General features: G+C 46.0%; 1 protein-coding gene across 1 annotated transcript in view; it reads left to right on the forward strand.

The window, feature by feature from the left end:
- Positions 1-2,387: 2,387 nt before the first annotated feature.
- LOC119386792 (alanine aminotransferase 2) overlaps positions 2,388-25,762 on the forward strand; it is a 56,817-nt gene continuing 33,442 nt past the window's right edge. Inside the window, exons 1-7 of the mRNA XM_037654068.1 lie at positions 2,388-2,630; positions 10,497-10,586; positions 19,362-19,470; positions 22,244-22,371; positions 23,197-23,310; positions 24,242-24,371; positions 25,274-25,353. Coding sequence (XP_037509996.1) covers positions 2,508-2,630; positions 10,497-10,586; positions 19,362-19,470; positions 22,244-22,371; positions 23,197-23,310; positions 24,242-24,371; positions 25,274-25,353 — 774 coding nt within the window. The 5' untranslated portion in view covers positions 2,388-2,507. The remainder of the gene's footprint in view (positions 2,631-10,496; positions 10,587-19,361; positions 19,471-22,243; positions 22,372-23,196; positions 23,311-24,241; positions 24,372-25,273; positions 25,354-25,762) is intronic.

Genomic DNA, 25,762 nt, shown 5'->3' on the forward strand with positions numbered 1-25,762 from the left:
TATGACAGTGTTATGCAAAATTTAGACGAACTTTTATTTTCTTAATGACGTTCGAATAACAGTTTCGTGCTGCGTAATGGCATAGATATATTAAAACAATAGGACACAAAATAAAGAGTAGAAAACATCGATTATTCTTGTAAATTTAATGGCTGCTTAGCCGTTCATTGTGTTCTATCCCAAAGTAGGAGCATATATAGCCTTCAAGGGGCTTTTAGGGCAGATATTGGGTACGTAGTACCCTTGATATTCGGTATGTTTGTGAGTGTCTGTTCCCGTTTGTTGTCCGTTCATGCATTTAGGTACGTTGTTGTGATGTGTACTTGCCGTGGTAATTAGTGGTTAATCATTAGTGTAAGAAGACAATGACGTTGTTTTTTTAAAGTTCATCTCATATGCGCTTTTGTAATAGAATAAACTTGATATGGCAATGCGCCTCTTGTTGGGTAGTTGTAGTTCGCTAGCTTTCGTACGGCTAGTAATATGCTTGTGCGGTTACTAACAACTTATTAACGGATTAACCATTCGAGTTAATACTATTCGCTTACTAACCAGGTAGCGAATTTCACTAACCTGCATTTTACAACCTTCACTTACTAAGTGGTTCGTGGTTTTTGTGACGAGTAAACGGTTAGTATTTAGTTAGACATTATGGAGACCTTTTTCTTCTATGAGTGTTCAAGTGAGCAGTCGAGCACCATAACCGCATGACCACCGCCGCGGGTCTCAACACCCGGAAGCTCATAAAAAATATAAATAAATAAATAAATAAATAAATAAATAAATAAATAAATAAACGTGGCTAGAACAAGTGGAAGGATTAAAGAAAAAAAGAAGTAGATTAGGAGACAACGAGTGATTCCCGTGTTCACGCGACCACGTTCGCTGCTGATCTAAAGAAGGTACCGCTATCCGTTCCTCTTTAATGGCGGAGTGCAACAAGAATTTAGATGTTCTTTGTGATGTCGACCACCAGGGCTGGTGTTCAACGTCTTCTGACCTGCGTGTAAAAGCCGTCTCAATGACACTGACAACATAGCTTTTTTGTGTAACACGGAGCGGAATTAAGGACTGCGCAATGGTCACGACTCTAATTACAACATTCGTGTTCCTCGTCAGAAGGGATCGATGGGCGCTTTCTAGACAAGCGTGACGTAATGTGTCTGCACTACATTCCCTCGCATGTCGTTTAAACTATAGACGCTATTTACGTGAAAGGGTTCACGTTACGGCACTCAAAGAAAAAAAAAGTATCCTTTCATTCTTTTTTGCCACGTATATAACTCTCAAATAGTATATAACTCTCTTTAAAGAGACACGTCAACTCTCCTCTAGAGAGTCGTGCGTCGCGCGACTCTCCATAGGAGAGTTTGACGTGTCTCTTTAAAGAGAGTTATATAAGTGAGTTATATACATGAAAAAAACAGAGTCAAAGGACTCTTTTTGTTTTGCTTATAAAGTGGGCGTCAAATTGTAGTATGATGTTGAAGAGGAATTAGATAATTTATTTTATATTTGTGGCCACTTTAGAACCTCAAGAAATTTGTAATCGCAAAATTTTCAAAGATGTGGGGTGGCGCGCGCCTTGAACTGCGTTACATTATTGGTGGTGGCACGGTCCATGGACTCTGATACACACCCCACTAATAGGCATACAGCGATCATTGGGTACATGGGCCCAACTGAGATTCCAAATGACATTATTGCAGTTGCACTTCACACGAGTCTATATGTTAATGTATGCGTGCGTTTTGTGTTTGTTTCTCATTTTTTTCTCTAATTCTTTTCCGTACGTTCCTTGTCGCCTTACCTAGTATAAAATGCAAAGGTTGACCTCCCTATATATAGTATATGAACTTTATATTTCTCGCCAGTGGACCAACAATAGCGCTTGTCCCATTTCTTTTCCTATTCTTTGCGTGTTGTCACTCGTCAGCTGGCACTGTTCCATTAAGCAATACACTAAGAGTACGTAAAAAAGACATGCACCAGCCAGCGAGCCCCAGCAACGTCTATTATACTTATGCTTTCTTTATTGCACGTGGCTTACAGTGAATTCGTGCAAAAATTGTAAGCACGTGGAAGTGCTCCTACACGTGGATTGAGAGCAGCGTCCTATTTAAATTTATCGTTCTCAGTCATTAACAAGCACATGTAAACAGGCGCTGCTGATTCAGACAACGCGTACGTTTCCCACGCAAAAACACACTAAAAGGAAATAATTTGCTTAACCGGAATGAATGCAGCTGGCTTTGCAAAGCTGTGCGTCAACAGGTGGTTGGTGGCTGCACAGGACCCAGGTGCGCTACGAACGCATCCGGTGATGCACGCTAGTAAGCACCGCTAAGCTACCCTCTCCATTACAAGAAGTCCGGATGAGCGTCGAAGTTTCACAAGTGAAGGAAATACCTGCCACCTGATATCAAAAGCTACTTAAAAAGGAGAGAACGAGATACTTCGGTTCGAAGGCGTCGTGTATAGCTCAGCTGCGTTGTAACCTTTTCATAATGCCGGAGCACAACGCATTCGAAAGCGTCGAGCACGGTGAAAGCAAGCAGCGACTGACGGGCCCTAAAGCACTCAAGGGAGTCTTGGACCTGATACGTTCGATAGAAGAACAGCTCAAGAAGGTAACACTGTTGCTCTGGTCGGTTTTGCGCCCCTTCCACCTTTATTGTCGCGCACTTGACGGTGGATGGTGATTCCGGAGGAAAGACACCGAAGAAACAGAGACAAGGGTGCCGAATTTAGCGTGTACGGTCCATACTATGGCAATAGCAAATAAATGGACACTCCAGGCGAATGCTTGCCGTCACCGTTTTGTTCCTTTTATATTACAGCGAAGTTGTTATAGGCTAGTTTCTGACGAAAACTGCCCGCGTCTACAGGGTGCGTAGAAAAACGTCGAGAGTGCGAAGGGACGAGTGGCCGCTCGGGCCCCTCGTCCCTTGCCCCGCGAAATGACGGTGCGATAGGCGAAAATGCAGGGTTCGACAATAGTAATATATGGGGTTTAACGCGCCAAAACCACGATATGATTATGAGGCACGCCGTAGTGGAGGGCTCCAGAAGTTTCGATTATCTGGCGTTCTTTAACGTGCACTGACATAGCACAGCACGCGGGCCTTTAGCATTTCGCCTCCATCGAAATGCGACCGCTGCGGCCTGAATCGAACTCGCGACCTTCGGGTCAGCAGCCGAGCACCGTAACAACTGTACTACCGAGGCGGACAACGACGGTGCGATGCTACCTATATCTAATCGTGTGAAACTTGCAGGGGTATCGCCGTGTCGCACCCATGAGATTCGCTGGTCGCCCACTTTCACATAGTGAAATGACTCTGAATTTTTGTGTATGTGTGTTCCATATGTACACGCACACCAAGTATGTTGAGTTGACTTTATGTTACTGAAATACAGCTAACACTCGATGTACCCAATCTTGCGAATTTCCCGATGTAACGAAGAAATTTTCATTCCCCGACAAGTACCCATAGGGTTGAACGTTTTAATCAACTCGAGTTACCCAAACAATCATGGCACTAAATCCGATCTAACAAAGTTTTTCCGGAAATGAATGTGTAAAATATGCGGTGATTTCTTTCTAATTTTGACACAGGCGGGTTTCTCTTCGGGCGTGCGCTCTAACGCTGTCGCACTAAAACATCTAGCCGCCCTATTCACGACCCTCGTTTCATGTTGACGAGTCTTCACGCCGCACCTATGCACAGACGAACGTACAAAACAGTCGGTATAGCGATCGTATGCGCAGAAAATGGCGCTAGAGGCGGTGGTGATATTATTCTCCCTGTGAGTGCTCCCACAGGAAGATGGTGATTGCTCTCATTATTTCATGGGTTATGCGACAGATGACACTGATCTTTTCCTGGGTACTTCCTTGCTTGTCCTGCTGACGCAAACACTGCGTTCGTTCTGCTCGTAGTTACATATCGGCACCTCCATCGCCCGCGCATGGGAGGTTGTATGTCCAAGCCACCTTCGCGGACTTTTCACACGTGGAAGCACAGCTCATCGGCAAATTCGATGCCACGGTAGCTTTTGGGTCTCGCTACGTTACAATTTATAATTTCGAAGGAGCGAAAAATCTTTTTCTTGATTTCACGAATTTCCCCATTCAACGAATGAACGATGGAAATTTTTTTAAGGGCTCGCTTCTTCGTTTGCCACAACCTTAATGAAAACTATGATCATGAAGTCAGGGAAGGCATAGGGAACCTAAATGTACTGTTTTAAGTGTACTGTAACAATTGTGGTATAGATGCGAAGAAAGTAAAGTGGACGAAAAGACAACTTGCAGCTGGGAGGGATTGAACCTGCGACCTTCGGATTACGCGCCCGATGCTGTTACCAAGTAAGCTGCAGCGGCGGTCGTCCCCCCGTCCACTTATCGGGTATTTATGTGCATGCAAACCCTGGGAGTGTTAGTCAGCGCCGTTCTTAACCATGACGGCGAGTGTGGAACACTCTTTGTTTTTGCCAGATGGCGTCACGTAGCACGTGAACCTTAAACGAGCGGACATTTGACCAATAAGCCCTCGCATACTACCTGAAGGCATCAACTCTGCCGGAACAAGACCCTCGCTATGAATGAAAGAAGGGAGGGAATTTTTTTGAGGGCTCGCTTCTTTGTTTAACACAGCCTTAATGAATACCAGCAGACAGTGGAGCCAAGGAAGGTATAGGGGACGTTAATTGTACTGTTAAACGAAATAAATAATTTTACTGTTAAATCGAGTTTCAAGTGTGGCATAGATACGCAGACCATGTCTTATGGATATGACTGAATTATTTCTCGGAACTTCTGAGTGTTGCTGACGATCAACAAAATCCATAAAACATTCCATTCAGAGCGTTCAAAGGTATCCACAGACCCACACTTTGGCGGTCCTCATAGGGAGACCGTGCTTTTGGCACGCAAAACCACACAATTCAATTTTTGTGACACTTCAACTAACCAATATGCATAATTAATTGAAGTGCGCATAAACGGCAAATTTAACGGTAAACTTTAGAATAACAGAGCGCTGAGCTAGTTGGTAAGTATTCATGTTAAATAGACAGGACGTGCAAACATGGACACAATAAAGAAGTCGACAATAACACAAACGCCGACTAACATCTGAAAAGCGCACAACGGCGGAAAAGAAAGACGGCACGAAAACTTCTCTGCGCATGCCCATGCAATAGGCGAACCTATCAATCCGGCACGAGTGGTGGCCTACGTCAGACACTTGATTTCTTCTTTACGCAGGTTAATCGATGGTTGAACCACGGATGCGCTACCACTATTATCGATAGGCCAGGCCTTAGCCGTTAAACGCTTTTCTTCATTCCTGTCGCTCATTCATCAAATTTCGGCGAGCACTTACACTCTCCACAATGTAACGATAGATTAAATGGCGAGCTTCCGGTCAGCGATCTTTTATGTTCCATTAATCTATGATTAACACAGCGACCCGTCTGCCCTACGTAGGAGCGGCCGCAGCTAAACGGAATCTTATAGACCACACACGTACGGCAATCAGTAAACTTGTTGGTGTGTTTCACAAAACAAATTTCAGTCCGCTTCTTGTCCACTTCTGGTGAAGACCAAATGATCTTTGTTCGACTACCATGAATTATGATTTTTCAGTGCCAAAGTTGACTCTCCTCGTCTCTTCACAAACCATGGTCACAGGTCGCTCCCACATTCTACACTCTCATCCGCTGACATCATGGCAGAAAAGCGCAAAATACGGGGCATTGAAACACATATAGGACACAACGCCGTGTCCTGTGCGTTTCCCTGCCCCGTATTTTGCGCTGCTCTGCAATATCGTTCACTAACCAACTAGGCCACCTAAGAACCCGTTGCGCTGACATACCGCCACTAACTTGCTCTCAACACTCGCACTTGACACCAACTTCCATTAAAACACGTGTGTTTGCATATACTCGCGTCCGCATTCATCGGCACTCATTCTACTACTGACACTGGTTCAGATTCTAAGACAATCACTCCCGTTAATACAGTAACTGCCCTACATTTGCACATACATCAGTTGCAACGTTCGTACCGATTTATATCCACACTTACAAAAAATTAACAGTCCCTTTAACCAACGCTAAGAAAAGCACATGAAAAAGTGTATGCTCTTACGAGACGATCATTAAATTACTTTCACGCTCTCAGCCGATTGCACTGTTACTTCCTATTAAGTGTTCTCTTTCCGTTGCCCAGGCCTCACCCCTAATTGTACATGGTGAGACTTGGTCGCCGAGGTGTTAGTTCACATTTGATTGACATTTCATTCACATTAATTCCCTTTGACATTTGATTAAGTTTGAGTTCACACTTCATTCACTTTGCCATTTGGTTCGCGTACATACCCTTATCGCTTTCATTCACGTCTATTTCTCCCCTCATTGAGTGTAATTTCTAGGTGAATAATCCCTGATTCACCTTAGCTCACCATTAATTCTCTTTATTTCGCATTAATTCACATTTCGTTCACCTTATGCACTAATTATCACTTCTAATCAGTTAGCATATCTTTACTGCATTGACTATATGGTAAAATTTATTTGCTTAGCTTCCCAAATTCAAGAGTAAAACCAGATGTTTGCGTGCGTTTTGATGTATGGGGGTGTTAGGCAGAACACGAAAACAGGATGCAAAGAAAGGAAAGAACGTCTGGTTGTCTTCCGCTGATTCTATTAAAGTCATGAATCAACCAGCCCGAATGCGCAGACGGCCCTCTAGCACATTGTGCCAGCGACGCCATAGGCTGCTCGCGGGCGTCCATACTTCCCATTGGGCCCGCCAAGCAAGCTCACATTGTAACGCGAATCCATTACTCGTCGCCCTGACATCAACGCGACAAGACTTTCGACCACTGACGAGCCACTGACATACATCTCGCACCTTGCCGCTGCCTGTGACGAGTGTCAGCTGCAAGGGCGACCACGTGCTCTGCGGCGAAGTGTCAACAAAATGAAATGTAGGGCGCGTTCGGAGGGCCAAATTCAAAAATGATTTTCTTTCTTAAAACGAAAAATGATTTGATTAGACTTTCTTCATTACTTAACAATGAAGTCTTCTATCAAACACCGCATGACGAGAATTTTTACTTGGAGCGCATCAGTATGAAAATACCGTCAAATATGCGACAAATCGCATATTTTCTCTAATTTCGCATTTTTTGGGGAAGATTTGAAGTCTATTTTACCCCTAAACATTTTTGTACTAAAATACACTTTCCTGAAAATCATACTATTATTAAGATTGGCTAGGGAGAGCTCTAGATAGTTCAAGAGAAAATCACGAACTTTGAAGATTTTTGTAGTTTTTGAAGATACCTAGCTGGCAATGAAACACAAGAATTTAGGAATTAATAAATAGGGCAACTAAACAGAACCTCTACGATAGCGCAAGCGTGGTTTCGAAGCTCAACACACAAAAATGGATTTTATACACATTTTCCTATTAGGCACAGTTTAACAAATACAACCGAACTTCAAGGGGGCGTCATGATCGTCAAAATTGTTTTTGGAGCAGAAATGTTTTACCACAACACTCCATGTGGCACAGGAAAAAGGCACAAATTTTATCAGCAACATCTGCGATGTGCAAGCGCGACATCTGGACCGAGATAGCCGCCGGAATGTATATGTGTAATCTAGCCCTTCGTGTGACGCGCTTGAAAATTTCATGATAGCTTGCCAAACCTTCAACAACTGTCGCTATGTGCTACTAAGCATATTCCAGCGACCTAATCTTCCTGGAACAGCACTCAATAATTTATCGTTTCCGAACGATCGTGCATCAATTAGGTATGAGGCTCACAAGGCTGTGCTTTGATTCTTTGCAATTGTTGGACTTGACTCTCTCCTTTTATGCATGAACTCCATGTGTGATGTGATGTCATGGGTTTTAGTGTGCCTTCCTGTCTGCTTTTTTTTTCTTTGTTACAGTATCTCACACTTTTCTTCTTTTGTTTTTCTCTAATTGACAGAGTGGGCGTTTAGAGTACAACTGCGAGCACATATCTCGTGTTTTTTTATCGCGATTGTGTTTTTTATATATTTCCATAAATAATGATAACTATTTGGGAGCCATTGAATTGGGCGTCGCTTCGCGGCCTTTCTTTCTTTCTTTCTTTCTTTCTTTCTTTCTTTCTTTCTTTCTTTCTTTCTTCCTTTCTTTCTTTCTTTCTTTCTTTCTTTCTTTCTTTCTTTCTTTCTTTCTTTCTTCCTTTCTTTCTTTCTTTTTTTAGTCTGCTACTTAGAGAATGCCACTATTATTTCGTTCACGCGCTTTTTGTGAGCGTAGTGATAGAACCTCTGATTTCAACCGGTGATGAAGCCACGACTCGCAATATCGCGATATAGTTTCTTCCAATACTGCCAAATGATTTGATTCTCCCAATATTTCCATGCCGGCTGATTTAAAAAAGAAAGAACACACGGTATAGTTATCAGAAGCTCTAGCAGAGTTGTGTTGCTCGATTTAGAAGAAACAAAGAAAACGGAAGTGTACATTCGGGGCCTGTAGTCCCAGCTGCAACAAAGAAGCAGCCTGAGCGCGCTAAAAGTGTCACAGGCGCGCTTAGAAATATTTAAAATATATAGCAAAACACAAAAGTGAAAATAAATGTTGCTCCTAGTGTCCGCCTAATGTTATAATGCAATGTGTTTCACGTATAACGAGAACCAAGGATTAAAAAAAAAGGTTAACCGCAACAGAATGGAACGAACGACATATGGCTTGCCGTCATCTGGCGTTCGTTAGAGTATTCTTATATTACGCTTAATTGTTTACTTAACTAATATCAATTACGAATTTTTAAAAAAATTCCCTTGAAGGCCAGAGGCATTTTGTTACATTGTCTTAGATTCCAAAACGAGGGATCCAACTTTTTGTGGCAACGTACATGCTGCGTGATGATTTGAAGAATAAAACTGTCTGACGTGAGCCGCCGCACCATATCTTACATGAAAACAAAGACATATAATTTAATCCCATAAGAGCGCGTTTATAGGCCCTGTGCGCTTTGACAGTCATTATGGCGACGCGTGCGCCCACGCGCTTGCAAGGTATGAACACCGGATGAGAAGGAGAAAGAAAGAAAGGAAAGGCAGGGCGCTAAATCAGACGCTCGTCCGGTTTGTTACCCTACACTGGCGGTGCTTGGGACAAGGTCTATGGGCAGAACACTACGACGGCGCCAGTACATAAGATGACACGCCTGTGCCTACACGTTTCTTTTCAGATGAGCATAACACGCACTGCAGACATATGGTTGGCAAACGATTACAGATACAAAGATGCTGCGCGATGAAGAAAAGTTTACGGTTCAGCTGGCATTGCTATTTCCTATATGACACTGGTGGCAAAGTTAAAATGATCATTTTATATAATAACTTTACACATAATCATGATATAAATAATCAGGAATGAGGATAATAAAGCATGCCTCTTAGAAACATGCACACCACAAATAAAAGTCCGCCACAGTTTACCAACATTACTCATTGTTTACACCACTCTTTGGTACAGCGTCTAATACCGGCGTCACACGGGCACTTTTGATCGCTATTCGGACCGATGCGGGTCGAAATTCTTGATCGCGATCAACAATAATCTTTGATACACGGTCCAAACGAATCCGGATCGAGTTTGGCGCAGATATCAGTGAAATCGCGATGCCGGAGCCAGATCTCGATGCGCAGATAGCGATCGTTTGAATCCCGATCGGGCCTGATCGCGATTAAAAGTGACCGTGTAGCAGCACCTGATCTGGATCGAGCCGAATGCGCATCGGCCCTGATCGCGATCAAAATTACCCGTGTGACACTGGTATAAATTGATGATGCCATATGAGGATGTTGTAGGTTGCCGGCAGATCTAGCCTCACGTGACTTGCAGGCCATTTCCCCGCCCGGTTTGCTTCTTTCAGATTATGTTTAAATAATAAAAAAGCGCCTGAAAGGCTCTTGTAATCACACGCCTTCTTTGAGTAATTTCAAACAAGAAACGCATCTAAGGCAGCATGAAAATATTGACTTTCAAAATAGCCTTTGTAATCTTTTTGTAAAAAATACACATTGGGGGGGGGGGGGGGGGATAAAAGTTACACATATATCAGCAGAGTGATTCAATTACGCCACGGAGCACTGTCCTTATGCAGCTCCGAAGCTGTTGTGAGAAGCACCCTGGCACGCTCAGCATTTCTGGTGCTGCGCTGCTGAGCGTCAGGCCACGTGTTCTATTGCCGAACGGGCGCCACGTAGGTACAATGCAAAGACGCTCCTAAGCTGCGCTATTTGGGCTCACTGATGACCTGGGCAAAATTAATTAGGGGCCTTTCAGTAAGGCATGCCAGAGAGCCACACTTTAGCTTTGTGATGTTAATTTTTTTCATTCTGGTTTGTTCTTGCTTTTCGTATCCTAAAGTGTGTGTGTGTGTGTGTGTGTTTTCTGTTGTATTACGCAGGGGGAAAAAATCGGCGTTCCTGACCTCATCAGAGCAGACATAAGTGACGGTCAAGCATTTGGTCAAAAACCTCTCACATTTCCTCGGCAGGTAAAAACATCCAGAGTAATACCAAAAAGATTATAGAAGCAAGAAAAAAACAATAAGCGTGACTGTCCACCAGACGCACGTCTGCTTTATTACCGGAAAGATTTTGAAGGAACACAGCGAGAGAGAAATAGCTAGGCCGGAAAAGTAACATGCTGCGCTTCCTCGTCCACGCAGTCCATTGATCCATGTCACTAAAACACGCCTGTATACTTTGTGAACTGCAGAAATTGTCATTTGAGATTGAGCATAAAACTATACTATAGGTACAGCCACGGTCGAATTTTTTTTTTAGCGATGAAGCCTTCGTATATACATTCTTAAAAGACAGGGCGTGCAAACACGGACACAAGAAAGAAGTCAGGACACCACAAACGCCGACTAACAACTGAAGAGACGCACAACGGCTGAAAAGAAAGAAGGCACGAAAACTTATCTGCGCATGCCCATGCAACAGGTGAACCTATCAATCCGGCACGCGTGGCGGTCTGCGTGGAAGATAACTGTTGAGGCATTTGATTTCATCTTTATGCAAGTTAATCGACGGTTGGCTCACGCATGCGCTACCACTATTCTCGATATGCCATGCTTCAATCATCAGGCGCGTTTCTTCATTTCTATGACGGTACAACACTGCGCATTCATCGAATTTTGGCGTGCACTTACAATCTCGACAATGTAAAGATAGATTAGACGGTGAGCCTCCTGCTAGCGATCTCTTATGTTCCAACAATCTCTGGTTAATGCATCGGCCCGTTTGTCCTACGTAGAAGCGGCCGCAGCTGAAAGGGACCTTATACACCACACTCGAACGGCAATCAGTGAATTTGTTGGTGTGTTTTACGAAACAAATATCGCTCCGCTTCTTGTCTTTTACTCGCTCATTCTTCCTCTGCACAGCGGCACAAATCTTACCTAGTTTATTGGCAGCCGTGAAAACAACATTAACGCCGTATCTACTTCCTACTTTCTTTAGCCTGTGAAATACGCAATGAATGTACGGTATACCTACGACACGTTTCTTCCTATCGCTTTCTGCAACCATGCTCGGACTTAACACAATAGACTTCTTTAAACGTTCAGCGACCGTGGCCACTGCATCACGAGGATACCCTACGTCTAAAAGACGCGTAACCTGTGCGTTAAAGCTATCACTCATTTTGTGCTCACACGACTTGGTGAGGGCTGATTTAAGGCAAGACATGGCGATGCCGTTTTTTACTACCTTCGAGTGCTTCGACGAAAAATTTAGCAGCGGTTTCGAAGATCTAGGAGAATACTGCCAGCACACGTGGTTCTTCTGGAACGTTAAGGAAATGTCTAGAAATTGTATTGCATTATTCTGAGGCACCTCTTTAGTAAATCTCAGCCCACCTCCATTTAATTGAAATTTTTCGCTCACGGAAGTTACCACCTTTTCAAAGTCCTCATCACTACAAAAGATCAAGTAATCGTCCACATAACGAAAAACCTTAATAACCGAGCTACCTAAGGCGCCTTCCAAAAGATTGTCAATCTTGCTAAGGTATAAATCACTAAGAACCGGAGCAACCTTAGAACCAATATATATCCCTGATTTCTGCACATAAACGCCTTCCTTCCAACGTACAAGCGTCGACTTCAAATTAATCGAAAAGATTCCTAGAAATGCGCCGGTAGAAACACCACATTTATCGGTGAAAACCGTCTGGTGCGCTTGTTCGTTAATACATTCATTAACACAATTTAACAAGTCCTCATGCGGCAAAGAATAATACAGGTCTTCAATATTGTGGAGATAGGTTTGCGAGACGGTTACCCTACGAGGCGACCGGCAAGGGACGCGACGTTCTCCACTGCCGCAGTGAACAAAGACGCTACGGCCGGGTTCGTCGATTCTCCGGCACGGCGCAGAAAAGGCACTCGAGGCAGGAGGTCAACAAACAACACGGGTTTATTAACCCAAGATGCATCACAGTACGACAGTCACGGGCTTGCAGGCCGTAAGGGGAACTCCGCAAGACCGATCGAGTACGCTTGCCAGCGGCGCTAAGACTACTACACAAAGGGCAGCGGTTGAGCACACGAACGAGAAGCCGCCTGCTAGAGCAGCGCGTCAACCTCTCGTGCTAGCCTGAGAGCATCTGCCGCGGGCAAGCCCGCGCCGGACAGCAGCGAGCTCAAGGGGGAAGGGGGTTGTCACTGGCGGCCAATGAGGACAGGCGTTGCGCAGTGACGTAAGCTAGCTTGGTGGCGTGAGCATGTGAGCATGTCAAGGCATGCCCGGACGCGTGCCCGCGCGGGGCCAGCACACGCGCTAGCTAGGGAACGAGGCGCCAAAGGAAAGGGCGCGCTCGATTCCCACATTCCCCCCTCCTAAAGACCGAGGCCAGCCTGTGAAAGAGGCTGTACGAGGCCAAGTGGCAAGGTCAGCTCAGCCGCAAGGGGGCTGGCCAACGGGGCAAAGTCCAACAGGGGGGGTGTCGTCTTCCCGAAGGTACAAGTTCATAGGTCGGCCATGGCCACGCAAAAGTTCCACCGAAAGTTTCACCACAAGGGAGAGCCCACTGCCGGAAGAAGGTCCGCAGCCCAGGAGGAACGGGGAAGACTGCACAAGGGCGGGCAGCCAGCCCGCTTGAAGTTCGCCGGACTGGAGAGGTTGGCAGCCGGGAACGTACAAGGCGTGGCTGCCAGTTGCGTGCAGCAGCCAACCGCCGAAAGTCGCTGGGACGGGGACCACGCAGGAACAGCAAGCCGGACAGCAGGCAGCCAGGAACGGAGGCCGGAGCGACCACGCTCGGACCTGAGCCAAAGCTTGAGTGGGCGAACCAGTCGCCGAGGGCGGCTGCCGAAGCTGCCAGGTGGGCAAGGCAGGATGGTGGTGTCTGCAGGCCAGAAGGCAGGAACGAGACCACAGCAGGATGGACCAGGGAACAGCAGGCCAGCTGGTCGGGAAGAGGCTGGTGGCTCGGTAGAGCCAGGCGCAGGGAGACGACAGGGCGATGGAGGAGTGGACAAAAATTCCCCCGGCATAGCCGGCTTGCCCAAAGGGTGCCTGCCTGACGGTGCTGCCCAACGAAGGGGGCGCTTGGCAGGTTATGGCTTGGACAACACGTCAGAGGGTATTTTCGACCAAGAGGGCCTTCTACCACTTCCGGACGTGTCTGGGCACCTTTGCGGTTATTCTCCATTCCCTACCATGGTATGGAATAAAGTCCTGCTACCTGCTAGTGGGAGAAAGGTTGCTTAAGTGCGTTTCCACAGGTTGTACCGGTGGCGTGACTTGGGGCCAGCCTTACGGTTTTCCTGCGGTTGTGTGACCGCCTCCCCCTCTCCCAAGTCACTGCTGCAGGCAACGGAAGGGTTTGGGGGCGGCTGCATGAGCCCGGGGGCTTGCCCGCACGAGACTTCACGCATTGCCACACGTGGAGTGAAGAGCGTCACGTTTAATGCCTGGCCAGGTAGCAGAGCGGCACAACTTTTGGAAAGTCTTACGGCCACTCGCATGTCCGGCCAACCGCGAGTCGCGGAAATAGCCGAGGGTGGCTTTCGTTAGACTGCGGGGTACCCCCACCTTAAAATACTCCTTGGGAGCTTCTTCCGGTGGGATGTGGAGCGCAGGAGAACTCCGCCGGCGACAAACAGATGCGAATCCAACGTGCCCGCAGCAATACCAGACTGCGTAAACGGCACACGGCGCCGACAGCAATACCAGACTGTCAATACGCGCCCGCTCCTTGGGAGCACGGCTCTTGGAGCCCAAAACGGATCGCGCTGCTGTGCCTTTGGTAGCTCTTCTCTGCTTAACAGGATACCGGCTGACGTGACGTGCTCACCCGTGGCGATCGACTCGAAAGTCAATTCGCCGTCGGGATTCACTCCTTTCGACCCATTGGAGCCAGAGGCCCCAGAATCTACTCGGTGCCATTGCTCTGGGGAGTGGTGGACACTAGTGTTACACCGAAACGGGGGCACGCGGCAAGGCGTGAGCCACGACGTTTGAACTCCCTTTCCGGTAGCGCACAACGAAGTTGTACCGCTGCAAAGTCAACGCCCAGCGCGCGAGGCGGCCCGAGGGCTCGCGTAAGCGCTTAAGCCAGACTAGCGCCATGGGGTTCGTTTCCTCCACCAATGACACTCCATTGACTTAGCAGACAAGCTTCCGGCGAGCGAAATCTCGTGTGGCGTGCCGAACTTAAAAGGCAGCGGTAGCCACTACGAGGGTTGCAAGTGGTTGTAGGGCGCCGAAAGGGACGACCCCGTAGCCACCGCTTGGGAAGTCATTCACGATACCCATACGCGCGAGAAAGACGCGACCGAGAATCAGGGGCAGCTAAAGACCAGGGAGATGCACAAAGCGCTGTCGGCGCGCGCGATTCTCCCAGCGCACAACCAACCGCGAAGCACCGCACGAAACAACGGTGCTCCTCGCGAGATGGAAGGCAATGTTTTACCCGGAGCTGTGCCGCAATTGTGTGCAGCGGCTCCGAGGCAGGCGCCGCCGTTCGAGGGTCGCGCGCCTGTTCTCCGCCGTGCACGCTAGACCTAAAGGGGCCAACCAATAAACGGCACGGAGAAGAGTAGGGTTTCCGCACCGACGCAACCGACAGATGCATGATGCCTCATGCGACAGGCAAACGAATCGACAACGGAACACGGTGGCTCACCTTTGCCGAAAGCGTCGCCAAGGCGCGCATGAGGAAAATGATCGTCGGAAAACGCGGCGACGGTGTCGCCTATGCGAGCGGCTCGCGGACGACACTCAACCCTTTACGCTCGTGACAACGATGGGCCAGCGAGCGTGTGAATGCCAGCACCATGTGGCCTAGGAAGGGACGCTCCGGTGCGGCGGTTTGGTCACTTAGCTGCGCTGCTAACAAAGGAAGGCCAGCGAGCGGAGACGACGCATTGGAGGGGCCCGAAAGCACGTGCTCCGCGTGTCTCGACCAGCTGAGAAAACCCGAAACTGGCTAGGCTAGGACTGTAGTCCACATTCGAGCGGTCATCACCAAAGGAGGCCCCAAAGACGGGATCTCTCCCGGTGGCCGAGGGCCGCTAAGGCGAGCTTACCTCGTGCTGCCGGCGTCGTCCGCATCGAACGAGAAGTCCGTCGCCACGGGATCGAGCAGGAACGAGCGCCTCGAGGGGGACTGCTCCGCTGCCATGCCGAAACCAAGTTGGGCGCCAGTTAGGTGGAGATAGGTTTAGCACAAAGCTTACCCTACGAGGCGACCGTGAAGGGACGCGACGTTCTCCACTGCCGCAGCGAAGACGCTACGGCCGGGTTCGTCGACTCCGGCACGGCGCAGAAAAGACACTCGAGGCAGGATGTCAACAAACAACACGGGTTTATTAACCCAAGATGCAGCACAGTACGACACTCACAGGCTTGTAGGCCGTAAGGGGAACTCCGCAAGACCGATCGATTACGCTTGCCAGCGGCGCTAAGACTACCACACAAAGGGCAGCGGTCGAGCACACGAACGAGAAGCCGCCTGCTAGAACAGCGCGTCAACCTCTCGTGCTAGCCTGAGAGCATCTGCCGCGGGCAAGCCCGCGCCGGACAGAAGCGAGCTCAAGGGGGAAGGGGGTTGTCACTGGCGGCCAATGAGGACAGGCGTTGCGCAGTGACGTAAGCTAGCTTGGTGGCGTGAGCATGTGAGCATGTCAAGGCATGCCCGGACGCGTGCCCGCGCGGGGCCAGCACACGCGCTAGCTGGGGAACGAGGCGCCAAAGGAAAGGGCGCGCTCGATTCCCACAATATCCATACTAAAAGCTTTACAACAGCCGGGGTTCTCCTCTGAGAGGAACTGAACTAGCGCCTGAGAATTACGCATACGAAAAGGGTCTGAAAAACTCAAAGAGGTTAAGCAGTTCTGCAAATAACTAGATACAGCGACTTGCCAGGTGCCTTGCTCTGAAACGATTGCTCGAAATGGGATCTCGTTCTTATGTGTTTTGGCTGAAAAAAACAATTCTAAAGTAAGTGATTTAGCCTTCTTGACATTACAAGCTATTCTCTCAAGATTATGTCTGAACAAAAGGTCGACAGCACGTTGCCTAACTACCGATGGCTTAAGTTTTACCGTCCTAACATTCTTTTCTATGGCTGTTAATGCTTTTTCTGAGAACAAACTGTCCGCAAATAATTACAAAATACCCTTCCTTATCTGAAATTACTGGCCTGAGTTTCTTCTCGACACAGTAATTAACCAAAGGCCGGATAGGATCAGAACACTTGAGATGCATATTAGAACCCTTGATGCTAGCAACGCAGTCTGAAATGCAGTGGGAACGCTCTTCTTCAGGAACAAGTCTAGTGATTGTACGCGACAAACTTAAAACGTCTATTGGTTTCAGGTTCGGCTTAAAACAATATTTAGGACCTAAGGCTAGGGTTTTGCAGTGACTATCATCTAAGGCAGCTCCTCCAAGGACTAGCAAGTTATTTTGCGGTGAAACAGTAGAAATAATCTTCCTCTTACATGGTTGAAGTTCTCGAAGTTTTACCCTCCATATGAATTCCGCATGCTGGTTAGGTACCCTCATCCAGTCGGCGTACATCTGCTTCTGGCGGCGATCGTCACGCGAAGTCGAGCAACGGACCTTGAGGCATTCCTAGTAAAATCTCACTTGACGCCATGATTCCGCGGTCAATATGGCACATATCATAGAAATGATATGTGCCATAGAAATGAAGAAACGCGCCTGATGATTGAAGCATGGCATATCGAGAATAGTGGTAGCGCATGCGTGAGCCAACCGTCGATTAACTTGCATAACGATGAAATCAAATGCCTCAACAGTTATCTTCCACGTAGACCGCCACGCGTGCCGGATTGATAGGTTCGCCTGTTGCATGGGCATGCGCAGATAAGTTTTCGTGCCTTCGTTCTTTTCAGCCGTTGTGCGTCTCTTCAGTTGTTAGTCGGCGTTTGTGGTGTCCTGACTTCTTTCTTGTGTCCGTGTTTGCACGCCCTGTCTTTCAAGAATGAATACTTACCAACTAGCTCAGCTCTCTGTTATTCTAAGCTTCGTATATAGCTGAAAGGGGAGTCGGTCTTCAATTTGCGAACTTTCTTCATTCCTGCGCTCAATTAAATTTCACGTGATATCTGGTCACATGATATCATGCGCATGTTCAAGAAAAGTAATATAGCTTTCAAATGTCTTTCGACAAGGCATAAGAAGACAAAGTTTTTTTTTATTATTGTGCAGGAGCCATCCATAATGATCACAAGGTATGAACATAAGAACGTTATCTCGAGACATATTTGCTTATTTTGGGAATGCACCAGAAGGCATATATTTTCCAGCAGCTAATACCTTTGTGTAGTGTTTCCCGCCCCATAACGTAATACGGTAGAACAGAGAACCGTTAGCAAGTAAATCTGTAGCTGTGCCGGAGTCCTCTTCTATCTGCAGCCACCACAAGGGAGCGAACGACAGGATATGAAGGGCGCAATATTTCACAAGCCCTATGCAGAAGACAGAAATAGAGAGTAGAATTAAACTAGCGCTGTTTTCGAACTGAGTTGGAATTGGGCACCAATAGAAGTCGGCGTCGATGAAGCTTCACGACATATTCATTTTGCAGTATCTGAAACTCATAAGTCTGAAAACTATACTCACGTAAAAGGTTTTTTGAACTGATACGTTTACTGTTGGCGGCACTAGAGTATCGCCGCTCTGTTGCACGAAAGCACGCATGCTTCCATTTGGTAGAGAGTCCGAGCGCCAATCTCCGAACATGAAAGCCGGTAAAAGCGCCAAAGAAATCAATTTAGCTACTTTATTTAAAAAAAAAAGATGGTGAGTGAGTTACAGAATACGTTTTCTCATACTCCCACGCTTCAAGCTCAAAAAAAAAATTCTTTGCACTTATTTGTTCTCAATCGGCAGAAACATCATTTTGCAGAAGCATTTCTGCAAAAAGAAGTAGAAGCTTCCGAAGCACATGCAAGGAACTGGAATTTCGAATCCACTTTTATGCGCCAGGAAGCATCACAGTGGAGAAACTAGTACGATCAGATTTATAGCGGTTTCCGCTCGCAACTGAGGAAACCTAATCTCCCAATAGTCATCACGAGCCATCCATTACAGCATGAACGTTACTTTGAAACGTTAAACTATACTGGCTTATATGCTGCAAGATATTTTGATGAACTTATGCCATGTCAATCGGTTTGATTATACGCGGTGAAAGCATCTTTCAGTACTCTTCAAAAATAATCCTACAGATCCCACACATTGTGGGAATCAAGTTCATGCGAAGCAGTCAGGCAGTAGCAGCCTATGACGGATTTTTCGATTTGAGCCAAGCGTTACGAAGTAGTTGGCGTCTTCGTGTAAATTGAGTAGTTGTGCGCATATCGTGTGCTTACTAGGCACTCCGAGTACACTGGCGTGTAAATGGTAGCTCATGATCCGACGTAACGATGTCTCTGCTCTACCTCACGTTAGAGCAGAGACATCAGCTTCATCGCCGTGAAATGCACGCTACGGGGCGGCGATGTGCGTCAATGCAACAAACATTCCATATCTACTATCTACGACTCATCAACCTATAGTCGAGCGTAGTTCTCGACTATAGGTTGATTAATTAATTATTGTGTCAATGATTGTCGCAGGACGATATCACCTTCATTTCAGCCTGAATTGCTTTACAGTAACTACCTTACTACAAAACCAAATAATAAACGGTGTTCATGAACTCTTAAGGGGCGGTGGTTGAAATGGCGTGCTTATCTGGGGACTATATCTTCATAAAAAAAAAACCCGTAACAATTTACTTACAGGTTATCAGCGCATGTGCTTACCCGGACATCGCTGATCACGTACCGCTCCCTATCGACGTTAAGTTGAGAACGAAAGAAATTCTCGACCACTGCCCAGGAAATACTGTCGGTAAGATTCTGCTGTTTCATCTTTTATAGCGCTCTTACAGTTATGACGCTAATTATGCTTCCATTCACGAAAAAAACAAAAAAGCAAAAAAAATCATTACCGCTGTGTTGCTGCTGTCATACAGTCTACATGGTAGATTGTTTATGCTACTGTATCCTTCCCTTGCGTTTACATGTATCGTATGAAGCGAAACGATAGTTTGGAAAACCCTTGGCAAAATGAGAGCGAGTGCTTACTACATCACCTCAAGCGTTAACACGGAATTCACATCTGCAAGAAAATTATCGAGAAAACTTTGTTCGCATTTCATTCTCTTGGCGAAGAGCAGGTCATAAATATACGCGCGAACAGGAGATTTAAACATTCCATTTACCTCGGACATCATCATTAAGCCACGAAGGTGAATTTAGTCAAGAAATCATTTACAGGTATTATAAAGTTGCGCTTCGGGCTACTTCATTAAAATTTCATGGGGTATAATGCGCTATGAGTGAATAAAATTACTCCAAAGCGCCCGCGGAGGAAAAAATGCTTGGAGTGAGGTTAGAACTATGCGAAAAAACTAGAACAGGTGAAAAGAACAAGCAAGAAACCACTGCGCCCGTGGTGTCTTGCTCGTCCTTCCACCTATTCTAGTTTTTGTGCGCAGTTTAAACCTCACTCAAAGTATGAACCAGCAAGCGTACCAGAAGAAAAAAATATAATACGAAATTCACGAAATAATACGAAAAATAATACGAAAAAGATAATACGAAATACGAAATAATACGTTTAGAAACATGCACATTCTTTGGGCTACAATTCTGTCGGTTTCCTTAGCCATATTCCATATAGGAACTGCCTGGTGGAGGCTGTGGTCGGTGGAACAAAGTTTTCTCATATCTCGACAAGTTCCAAAAAAACTTCGGGACTTCACTTCAGCGTCCACTGCGTATTACCCAGTTTCTCGATGAATTGCCAAGTAAGATTGCCAAATAGTCGTTTATTGAAAGCTTACTCATGATCTCTTACATATCTTGGTTGAAGAGAGGAACGACGCATATGTCAGCACACTAGTAGGCCCATTTTGCTGCTGCTTCATTTGCGAAATCCTTCCCGGATAATGCAATATGTTTTGTCTCTCTCTGACATGCGATGTCCACGCTCGAATTACTTCGTGAAATCGGGAAGTTCGCAAAACCGAGAAAGGGATCTCTCTGTCTTTCGAAATCTACAGTTGTAATGTATCGACACGCTAAAAAACTGTCGCTACATTTTATTTGCCGCTAACCCTCGCTTGTGCGCGGGAAAAGTCCGCGAGGGTGCCCCGGACGTGGAGCCTCCCATGTCCGGGTTATCCGGGCCATGTAGACAGTCACGTGAAGCTTTGACAAGCTGCCGATATACCAAGGCAGAGAGAACGAATGCGCTGATCGTGCAAGCAGGCCGATCAAGAAAGTGGCGAGGAGACGATTAGTGCCATCTTTTCAATCAAAATAGCGAGCACCACCGTAGCGTTCCTCTGGGAACATATACAGGGACTGTAAACCACCGCCGCCTCTATCGTCATATGACACGTAAGAGCGCTACCGACTGCCGAGTCCGTTGTTCCGTGCATGGGCGCAACGTGCAGCCTCGTGAAAACAATACTAAGGTTGTGACCAGGGCAGCTAGATGTTTTAACGTGACAGCGTTAGAGCGCATGCTCGGAGAAAAACATGTGTGTGTTCAAATTAGAAGGAAATCACCATCTGTTTACTCGTTTATTAGATGTGAAGCATCTTATAGCGGAGTTCAATCCGGTGGTGGTGGTGGTGGTGTGCGGCGTGACCACCCTTACTGCGCATGCGCAAACCTCCTCCACTTCCCCTCTCCACTCCCTCGCTCCCCTTTCCATCTCCACATCACCTCTCCCCTTCCCTTTCCACCTTCCCTCTCCCCCTCTCATTTCCCTTCCCCATCCCCGCTCCACTTCCCCTCTCCACTACTCCCCTCTCCCCTTCCCCTTTCCACTCCCCCTCTCCAGTTCCCCTCTCCAGTTCCCCTCTCCGCTTTCCCCCTCACCACTCCACTTCTGAAACGCGGGCTCTACATGCCGAAACACTGCTTCGCACCGCCTCATGGTCCCCTTCAGCGGGAGATGGTGTGATCTTTAAGGAAAAACTTCGTTAAATCGGGTTTGGTGCCAAGTTAGACTCGTTAATTCGGGTTGGTCGCACCGTTGAACCCTGTGGCTACATGCTGGAGAATGGAAATTGCGTGGTTAGGTCGGGAACTTCGCAAAATTATATATATACACGCACAGAAACATCGCTTTCCCACTTCGAGCTCACTTCAACAAATTGACCATTCTGCAAAGCGTATTATACTCTTTTGCCAACAATGCTGTCTTCGCTCAAGGGTGTGTACAGTCTGACCCGTAGTAAAAAACAACAAAAAAAAAAACAGAAAACCTGTACTTGCTAAGCTAGCTGTGTGTACCCGCTTTACACAAAGCCGACCGCCTAAGTTCGACAATACTTACCTTGCATGCCCCTACAGCAGCGAACTCCTGTTCATTAATGTCCTCTAATTCGTTCATTATACATCCGCTTGAAGTAGTTATAATTTTTTTCTCGATTTACAAATGACAAGATGTCCAGTTCTCACGGTGACATTCGGATGTTGTTTGTCTCGAGCATTCCTTAGGGGGTGGTCAAATCTTACGGGTGATGCAAAAGAGAGCACTTCCATAATTTCTTTTTGTCGTTTGGGCATCTACGGCGTCTGGTTCTCATATTGTCTTCTATCCCAGGCTCTGTTATAATCAACGGTCACCCGATCGTCCGACAGCACATTGCCGATTACATCAGCAGCAGGGATGGCATTGATGTCAATCCAGCCAAAATCTGGATTACGAATGGCGTTTTTCATGGAGTTTCCGTGAGTAGAAAAACGCAAGTGCTTTGCGAGATCCAAGTAAGCTGATAGGATAAAAAGGGTGGACAAAGTTTTCGCAGTATATTTCGCTAATAATTATACGTGAGCTAGGATAATAGGTTAAGCATTTTTCGTGTCTATAAGACGGTATTTTAAGTTCTTCTTAAGGAAATTGCGCTTCCCGAAGTAAAACAGACAAGTAGATATGAAAACGAGCCAGAACAAAAGTGTGACTGATTAGTGAGATTTGACCTCCTAAACAACTCGGTGGCTGTGCTGCGGGACATTAAAGGATTCGGCAGAGAAGCTGACACTCCTCCAATTAAGTGAGAGGAGAAGACCGGAATTCTGGCTTCTTCGGTTATATTGAAAAATGAAAAATACCTACTAACCTAATTCTTGAATATCCCCGTTAGCTGTTTGGTGAATACGAATTACGTTGCAGGAGATGCCCGCCTTTGTATGTGTATCATCTACAAATAGCGTTCATGTACGATGTAATGTAACAGAAAATTTTTCACAACAACGATTACATAATTTTTTTTATTTGGCTTTTTAAAGAACTGGCTAATTTTCGTCATTAATGTTGATATCCAAAGTTCTTTTTTGTAGACTACGCGGATTGAGCTGTATATTGGAACCAGCCAATGAGAATGAAAGTTATGAAAAATACGATTCAAGAACAATACTTCATATTGGCACAGTACCTAGAGTTAAATTACACCCATAGATGATACCGAAGCGTCTGAAACAAAAATCACTAGCTGTCAGACCTTCGGGCTCCCTACCTTACTTCAATTACAGAAGAGTTCTTAAAATACATTACAGGTTATACTTGACGTGCTGCGGAGGCGACCAAATGGGAAACCACCAGGTGCCCTTACTTGCGTCCCACAGTACATGAGCTACTTCGACATGCTGCACGACAAAGGATACTACGAGGTATAGCATCCCGCCCACAAATTTTAACATTTGTTTTCTCGTTTCAGTTGCTTTCTTTGCACAGAAAGCTCCCCCAGTGCAACTTTAGGTTACATCTCCCATGCAGGTAGCTCAACCAAATTCTCAGCTTCAACTTCACAATTCCAGTATGCAGCCCTAATGTATTGTTCAGACATTTCATGGCGAATTTTTTCAATTGGCGACCTTGGCATACCCATTTCTATTGCAAGTGGCATTCGTCACTTTTTGGACAATGAAAACCTAATATTCTGCTCTGCACTCTGTATGAACTTTAAGGAACCTATTCCAATGAAAGAAATCCGAGAATACCATGTTTTGCCGGTGCGAAGCTTTCGTCATCCGAGGCTCACCAGTTTTGGGAAGTTAGCGTAGTTCGCAATATCGGGAGGCAGTAAACGTGGCTCTAAGTTCTCGCCATTAGTAAGCGTAATCGAATCTCTCTTTCTAATTAATTGTCGGGCTGATAATGAGACACTCTCGCGTTAACTCGAAATATGGTGTAGCATTGGTGCTCGCCATGGAACGTTTCTTTCAGAAATGAAACACGACGAACTGTAAGACTTAGAAGAGCAATACTTTGTGAAGCACATTATCAAAAAGGTTTCTGAATATTGTTTGCCTTTCCTAACAGTAGCCTTTTAATGTAATTCATAAATTGTTTAAATAAAATGCCATTGATAAGTCATTACGAATTGACCACCTAGGAAATTATTTGTAAGTGTGCTCCATGCTGAGATATGATATAGTGCGGTGTTGCTTTGCACGTACCGTAGCCTTTTGTTAGAAGATTTTGGTAACTTAGGCCTTGATGTTTGCGTATGCGGACGCAAATTTCTAGTTAGACGTGTGTGCACGGCTGCGCTCGACTCGGAGAGTGCCTTTGTGTGACTTTCTTGGCGCCGCGACTCAGGCATACTATTACCTGGATGAAGATCGCAACTGGACCCATAACCTTCGCTGGATGCGAGAAACACTTGACTCCTCGAGAAAGCACTGCACACCAAGGCTGCTACTGTTGGTAAACCCCTCGAACCCACCAGGTTAGTCACACCTCGAGCGTCAATAAAGGGGATAAAAACGCATCTCATTTAAAGAGTGTATTCAATACCTGTGAGGCTGCGGTTTAGAAGAAGGCTTAACTCGAAGGCAGACCCGATATTAGCGACATGCAAGAACCATCAATGATCTTATGAGAAAAGCACTGCACCAAGTTGAATTAATTTACCGACTCCCATGCACCGACTCCCCCAAACTTCCAAATTGTTGCTAACCGATGGCGATTACAACCTGGACGAAACCAGATGAACATTACTTGGCCAATTCGTACTTCATCGGGCCAATCCATACCGATCGATAACCAATCAATACGGATCGATATCCAGGACCTTTGGTACTCGATACCGACATAGCATAGCCATATATGTTATAGTATAGCAAGGCGTGGGAAAGGGAAGTTAGGTTGCGAAGGAGAGAAAGGAGGAGGGGAACGCCCCCACCTTCGCTCTTTCTTCGGTCTTCGCACCGCTATTGCATAGCTGCTCGAATTTTTTACGTCCTAAACAAGAAATGTGCTTCCTGCAGTCACTTTTAAAGCGACGAAGCTACCTTTGATGCTGTCGTGGCCATACAAAACTTTTTATCGTTCCCACTTATTCAGATAACAGCACCCAGTCGAAGTTTCATCTCATCCCTCTGCCTAAAAAAACACTATTTAAGATAAATATTATACAGTATACTACTCAGTGCGTGATGATAAATACCAGGAACAATGCAGCACAAAGTAATATCAGCGTCCGGTCTGGATTTCCTTAAATCTATGCGCAATTTACCAAACTGGAGCCTTTAGCGAAGCTCTAGAGCCTTCTAGAGCTGCCGAATTTCAAACATTGTGAGACCAATTTTGTTCGTCTTTGCACATCAATTTGCGCATTACAATTTCCAGGTACCGTGCTATCCAAAAAACAGCTCGAAGAGATCATCCAATTTGCATACGAGAATCAACTTGTCATACTTGCAGACGAGGTAAGTTTATTTCACGCACACCTTCGCAGAGCTCAAGTAAGAACGTGTTATGAAGTTAAGCACTACATTCATTCACGCTCATCGTGTGTTTCCTCGTATCAATGTCATATAGGTAGGTCTCCGTGTTTTCGGAGTTTATTTTTTTTTCGAGAAAATTCGGCGTTTTTCGGAGCTTATTCCTCGTAAATCTCCAATTCCCCGAAATTCGGTGCTTAATTTTAGGTTATAAGTTGGTGCAATGTCTTCTTATTAATTTTACTGTAAATGAAAATGCGTTGCATTGTAGCTGATAATCTTTTTTCTCCATCTTTTTTTTTCCCGAATTTTTTCTCATTTCCTGTTCATTTACCCGCTTAATAAGGCTGTTGATGTGCTCTGCTGTAAACTCGCCAAAGTGTACTTTTGGGTG

Source organism: Rhipicephalus sanguineus, chromosome 1 (assembly GCF_013339695.2).
Source record: "Rhipicephalus sanguineus isolate Rsan-2018 chromosome 1, BIME_Rsan_1.4, whole genome shotgun sequence".
NCBI classification, from domain to species: domain Eukaryota; kingdom Metazoa; phylum Arthropoda; class Arachnida; order Ixodida; family Ixodidae; genus Rhipicephalus; species Rhipicephalus sanguineus.